The 7,430-nt window shown below is 35.6% G+C and overlaps 1 protein-coding gene across 1 annotated transcript in view; it reads right to left on the bottom strand.

The window, feature by feature from the left end:
- Positions 1–7,146: 7,146 nt before the first annotated feature.
- Positions 7,147–7,430, bottom strand: part of LOC103516131 — an 11,983-nt gene continuing 11,699 nt past the window's right edge. The window contains exon 4 of the mRNA XM_008481089.2: positions 7,147–7,163. Coding sequence (XP_008479311.1) covers positions 7,147–7,163 — 17 coding nt within the window. The remainder of the gene's footprint in view (positions 7,164–7,430) is intronic.

The following is a 7,430-nucleotide window of genomic DNA, read 5'->3' as shown; positions in this document are numbered from 1 at the left end:
CTTATTTTTATGTTCTATAGTAACTTTTACAATATCTCTAACCGTTTAGTCAGTATAGCTGAAAACCGCCCAAAATCGGTCGAAATCTGTCCAAAAGCGGTCAAAATTCCGCTAAGCGCAGCAATCATCTCAACCAAACGTTTTGTGTTGCATCCTTGTTACATTTGTGAACTACATACCAAATTTCAAGTCTCTAGCTTGTACCGTTCCCGAGATATTGTTAAATTACACCGAAAACCGCCAAAAAGCGTTAAAATGCCGCCAACCGTTGCACCGGTCTTAATCAAAAGTTTCGTGTCGCATCCTTGTCACATTTGACATCTACATACCAAATTTCGAGTCTCTAGCTCTTACCGTTCTCGAGATATTTTGACAGACAGACACACGGACCAATGGCTGAAACTTTGGATTTAGGCTCTAGGGACCTCAAAACGTGTTTTGACACTAAAAACTGACCATCGAAAATTTGACCCGATTACATTACTTTCCTTCCTATAGGATAAGGAAAGTAAAAAAAGAAGAAAAATCCAATAGATGATCACATACCAATTGGTAATATTCTGTGAGTATGTCGTATGTCCACATAAAAGAACTATATTGTCCTATGATGTCATTTTGTTTTTCCTCAGCAAAATATTGAATGTAAGGAAATAAAACAGAAACACTTGAAAATATCTAACGTGTAGTGTGGAAGGGTGCAGCAGGATTAATCGAAACGCGTCTTAGGCTGCTCTCAGGTGCTAGCTGATGAGTTCCAACAAGAACGAAACGCGTCTTAGGCTGCTCTCAGGTGCTAGCTCATGAGTTCCAACAAGAACGAAACGCGTCTTAGGCTGCTCTCAGGTGCTAGCTGATGAGTTCCAACAAGAACGAAATGCTTCCTAGGCTGCTCTCAGGTGCTCGGCTAAAGGTTTAACGTCTCTGCTGTTTTTTCAACGGAGGTCTTATCGTCCCGAAACCGAAGATAGAAGGAGGGCAAGATAGGGAAAAGCCAGTCGTTCCGAGAACGAATCTTATCGGTTTAGGATGAAGTCCACCGCCAAATCTCCATGCAGTTCTGGTGTGTCTGATGCTGTCGCGTGACTTTTAGTAATACGGAGTTCCACGATGTGACCCGAAAATACAAACCTATGAAAATGATGTAAGTTGTGTCCAAACATAGTTGACCATGCGTCGGCGTCGGTCGACGAGGTGAAACTATGTTATCGAGGCAATGTAGACGTTCAGCCGATGTCGATTGACGGCCGGTCGACTATGTGTGGACACACCTTTACATTTTGGGAGACCTGGCGTGACTCCAGTGAGAGAGGTCTCTATCATTTTCATTTGGATTTTCAGGCGCCATTGCGCTATTCCGCGCTTCTAAAAGACGCGGGAATACGCTTCCAAAATGCAGCAGGCAGGCCTTACTCTTTAGCGGTAGTCCTTACTCTTCGAACTTCTTTCAAAGGTTAAAGTTTCAGCGTAAAAAGGCTAAGAAACGCTAGCTATCTCTAATGCTACTCTCCCCCCTATGCCCCTGTACATACAAGGATACTTACAATATATTGTCTTACATAAGGTTATCAGAAGATGATGCACTCAGATTCTCTATCGAGATAAATAATTGATAGAAATTAGCTATGTCCTCGTCAATAATCAGAAGATATACCTAACCAACAAGAAAGACAAAGTAATCAGCCTAGTTAGCTTGGTTGGTTGCGCGTCTGTCTTGTAAGCGCTAGGTCGCGGTTTCAATTCCCGCCCGGGGCGAACTTTATCCTAAAAAGGTTAGTTTCGTTAGTTTCTTATCCTGTCCTTCTCACTTCGATTTCGACACAAATACCTACCTACCTCCGTTGTTGAGCTGTATAGGTACACATTTCAACACTTAATCGATGGTCAGCTGATGTTTGTCCATAGATTGTCGATTATATCTAGACACAGTCGATTATAGGTATTCTGTAGGTACCTATGGGGTCCTTTGGATTGGAGTGTTGGGTAAGTCTTCTGATTAACCCTATAATTAGGGTATTTAATATTACAGGTCGATACAGCTTTACACTTTCCTCTATCAATTCCCAAAAAATTATATTAGTGGATGTGAAAGAATCACCGAATAGTAAAATAGAGGATAATAATTATCCTAATTATTAGGGGGATTGTGACAACACCATCGTGTTATGTAGTTATTTCGTTATTTGTATTGTGTCTGAGGTGATTGCTGTATTGTTTGATATCCAGCCACCTACGTATGTACTATGTAATCACTAGTCCAGTACATGTATTTATCTAGATAACTAAATACATAAATGAATAGTCATGTTAGGCCCGGATCACACGCTACTGCATCGGCACATCTTCCAACTTGATGTTCCAAAGGTGTATTTGCCTTTCAGAATTTTCTTTCTTCTGTGAAGCTTGTTTCTCCTCTTTTGTCGTGATAGGGCCTGTACTAAATCATATAGGAAATCTGAAATGACTTCAATCGGTTCCACTTCCGAAAAGAAAGTACAACTCAACAGGGCCGTTTTTTTTTTTTTTTTTTTTTTTTTTTTTTTTTGAATGGTGTTAATCTAACCAAGGACCTTACCATGGACATTCTTGTCCATGGTGGACATTCTTGTTCTTGTCGATCGGGTTACCACTTTTGCGAACTGTGTTATAGCATTCCCATCCCGTCAGGGCAATAGTCCTAAACAAAAAAAGGACGCGGCACACAGGGAATCTGGAAGAAATCGCCTTAACATAAATAATAATGCCCATCCCGTAATCTAACCCTCAGATTTTTTTTTTTTTTTTTTTTTCTTTTTTTGAATGGAGTTAATCTAACCAAGGACCTTACCATGGGCATTCTTGTTCTTGTCGATCGGGTTACCACTTTTGCGAACTGTGTTATAGCATTTCCATCCCGTCAGGGCAATAGTCCTAAACAAAAAAGGACGCGGCACACAGGGAATCTGGAAGAAATCGCCTTATAATGCCTATCCCGTAATATGCCCCCATCCAATGGATGAGAAGAGACACTAAACTTCAGAAGGTCCCTGATTTGATGACCGCCATCGAAAAAAGAATGAAAAAAAATGCATTAATTTATTTAATTTCGATGGCAAACATTTCAACGGGTTTCTTTCTGGTATTCTCGTGTTGACAGAGCACCCAAATGGGAAGTTGTATTGTGTCTCTTCTCGTCCATCTGATGAAAGATTTACGGGATGGACATGCTACACGAGTCTAATGTAGCAGTTATTTCTTTGCAACAAAAACGGCGGTGAAACACACATCCTTTGAAGAAAAAAAAATGTTTGTACATCAACAGAATAAATTACAAACAAAGGACTAATGTCGAGAGAACAGAAGTGACTGACAATACAAGTGCCGTGATACCTTCTAGAGAAACAATTGAAAATGAAGCTGTACCTGTGAGCGTATCCCCACAAGAAGACATTGTAGACACCATTACCACTTCGCGAACAGATCATATCGAGTCTCACCAAGAAATCAACAGCTCTCGAGAAACCAAAGAAATCCCAGGGACCAGTGATGCCAATGTCAATTACTCCCAGCAATTTCTAAACAACAAAATCACAATAAAGACAATAGGAGGCAAGATTAAGGTTGTCGCTGAACACATTTCCACGGAAGGTAAGCCTGAAGACAAAGCAAACTTGAACGAACCAAGTCCTTGTGAAACTAGTCATGAGTCCACAATCTTGAGAAATCCAGTCTCACCAAAAGTAAATTTTTCAGCGCCGCAGGCGATTTTTTTTTTTTTTTAGAAAAAACCCATCTAGTGTAAGTCCTCAAAGCGCGGGGCCCGTGGCAGTCTGCCATTCTGCCTTATGGGTAATCCGGCCCTGCAACTCAATCTGTTCTATACTCTTCACCCAGTGAAGAGTATATTTAAGTTATTTCTTTTACATCTATTGTTATGTAACTTCACAAAGTTACTGAGTCTTCCATCATGATATCAATCTATTCTTTCGATAGATTGTTGCGTCTGTACGCGATATTGGCGCAGATTTCACTCGTTTGGATCTGAAAATTTTGACAGTCTAGTTAGCTGTGAGGGTAGAGCTGTTGAAAAACCGATGGAAGACCAAGTTAGGAGCGATGTCGTAGCGTTTGATCCGGGCTTTGCTGATAACAAAATAGTGTTTGGCAGAAATGTCAGCAGAAATGATACAGCTGACCATCGGACAATGGACATGGGACATAGGTTCCGTTTGGTACAGATAAGACATCCATGTAGAAAAAAATGACAAAAAGTCAGCCTAGGTTAGCTTGAAAAGTAGCCTTGTAAGCGTTATTTGTTATTATGTTAATGTGGTCTCTTCTTCATCCCTTGTGTGGCGCGTCCGTTTTTGTTTAGGACTATTGTAAGCGGGTTAGATTCCCTCCCGGAAGCAAATTTATCCTAAACAGGTAAGTTTCGTTCTCGGAAGGGCTGGCTTTTTCCTATCTTGTCCTCCTTCTTTATGACTTTATATTAACTATTATTAATTTATTTAGACTCTTTATTGTACCTATTGGTTATACATAAACACATGATGTACCCATATCCTACCTACCTAACATAACTATTTATTTATTTATTTTAGAATATCTACAATATTATTAGTGGAGATGTCAATATTCCTATTGAAAATAACAATGATAGGTAAAACCTACAATATTATTAGTGGAGATGTCAATATTCCTATTGAAAATAACAATGATAGGTAAAACCTACAATATTATTAGTGGAGATGTCAATATTCCTATTGAAAATAACAATGATAGGTAAAACCTACAATATTATTAGTGGAGATGTCAATATTCCTATTGAAAATAACAATGATAGGTAAAACCTACAATATTATTAGTGGAGATGTCAATATTCCTATTGAAAATAACAATGATAGGTAAAACCTACAATATTATTAGTGGAGATGTCAATATTCCTATTGAAAATAACAATGATAGGTAAAACCTACAATATTATTAGTGGAGATGTCAATATTCCTATTGAAAATAACAATGATAGGTAAAACCTACAATATTATTAGTGGAGATGTCAATATTCCTATTGAAAATAACAATGATAGGTAAAACCTACAATATTATTAGTGGAGATGTCAATATTCCTATTGAAAATAACAATGATAGGTAAAACCTACAATATTATTAGTGGAGATGTCAATATTCCTATTGAAAATAACAATGATAGGTAAAACCTACAATATTATTAGTGGAGATGTCAATATTCCTATTGAAAATAACAATGATAGGTAAAACCTACAATATTATTAGTGGAGATGTCAATATTCCTATTGAAAATAACAATGATAGGTAAAACCTACAATATTATTAGTGGAGATGTCAATATTCCTATTGAAAATAACAATGATAGGTAAAACCTACAATATTATTAGTGGAGATGTCAATATTCCTATTGAAAATAACAATGATAGGTAAAACCTACAATATTATTAGTGGAGATGTCAATATTCCTATTGAAAATAACAATGATAGGTAAAACCTACAATATTATTAGTGGAGATGTCAATATTCCTATTGAAAATAACAATGATAGGTAAAACCTACAATATTATTAGTGGAGATGTCAATATTCCTATTGAAAATAACAATGATAGGTAAAACCTACAATATTATTAGTGGAGATGTCAATATTCCTATTGAAAATAACAATGATAGGTAAAACCTACAATATTATTAGTGGAGATGTCAATATTCCTATTGAAAATAACAATGATAGGTAAAACCTACAATATTATTAGTGGAGATGTCAATATTCCTATTGAAAATAACAATGATAGGTAAAACCTACAATATTATTAGTGGAGATGTCAATATTCCTATTGAAAATAACAATGATAGGTAAAACCTACAATATTATTAGTGGAGATGTCAATATTCCTATTGAAAATAACAATGATAGGTAAAACCTACAATATTATTAGTGGAGATGTCAATATTCCTATTGAAAATAACAATGATAGGTAAAACCTACAATATTATTAGTGGAGATGTCAATATTCCTATTGAAAATAACAATGATAGGTAAAACCTACAATATTATTAGTGGAGATGTCAATATTCCTATTGAAAATAACAATGATAGGTAAAACCTACAATATTATTAGTGGAGATGTCAATATTCCTATTGAAAATCATAATGATAGGTAAAACCTACAATATTATTAGTGGAGATGTCAATATTCCTATTGAAAATAACAATGATAGGTAAAACCTACAATATTATTAGTGGAGATGTCACTATTCCTATTAAAACAAAAAAGACCATAACTAACGAACGGTTTGTCCAATTTAGATGAAATTTGGTACACATCTTAAATACAGAGAGGAACTTTTCGCAATAGAGTTTGGGCCTTATTGGACCTTTAAAGGTTCCGTAGAGGCCCATTTTCCAAGTAAACTCTACAATTCACTGAGTAGATATCGATGGACAGACCTTGGATCAGATTCGTTGAAAAATTCTCCCAAGGCATTGGAAGAGAATGTAAAATTGTAAATTCTTTGCTAAAAAAAAATCGAAGGTATTTTCCTTTCCTTTCGGAATTTTCCTTCTTCTAAAGCTTGTTTCCCCTTTTTTGGTGTGATAGCGCCTGTACTAAACGGTAGGAAATCTAAGATGGCGCGCCATCGGAACCGTTTCCAAAAGGAAAAATTAACATTTGAGCATTTGTTCAACTTTTGCTAGAAAATCAGCAGGTAATGTCTAAAACTTTCGCAAGAAAATCAGCTTTTTTTCAACTTTTGCAAGAAAATCAGCTTTTTTCATCTTGCACCAGAAAATCATTTTCTCCAACTTTTGCTGGAAAATCCGGATTTTTTTTTTCAACTTTCGCTAGAAAATGCGCATTTTCTTCCACCCAACCATTCCTACAGGTGCTACCGAAGAGGCTGAGACTTCCTCCAAGATTTTTTTTTCCCTCCAAAGCTTTGCATACCCATGTTTCATTTTAACATCAGAGAAAAAGAGTAGTATAGGTAATACCGAAATTGCCTTCGGTAGCAAAAAAAAAAAAAATTAAGTGCATAAATCGGGTTTCTAGTTGAAAGAAATGGCAAGGTGTTGTAAATTTTGTAACGTGTGATAAAAAAAAAGTAAGCAAAAATATCGGTTTACTCGTATTTATCTGCCTACATTCCTTTCCTTGCTGTAGGATAGGGAAAGTAAACTGAAAATACTAATTTTTGAAAAGTGAGTAACAATAACAATAAATTACGGTATCATGGATTTTCTTTAGGTAGTTTTTAATTTATTTATTATTTTATTTTTAGTAAAAATAAAAGGTTATTAAAATAATGATTAAATAATAATAAAAAAAAGTACAATAATATATTTTTTTTTTATTTTTTTTTTTAATTTGGTAGGTATTCATTTTTTTTTTTTTTTTTTTTTTTTTTTTTTTTTTTTTTTTTCT

The sequence above is a fragment of the Diaphorina citri genome, unplaced genomic scaffold (genome assembly GCF_000475195.1).
Source record: "Diaphorina citri unplaced genomic scaffold, Diaci psyllid genome assembly version 1.1 scaffold1493, whole genome shotgun sequence".
Taxonomy (NCBI): Eukaryota; Metazoa; Arthropoda; class Insecta; order Hemiptera; family Psyllidae; genus Diaphorina; species Diaphorina citri.
The sequence above is the reverse complement of the archived record's forward strand: the minus strand, read 5'-3'. Positions and strand labels throughout refer to the sequence as shown.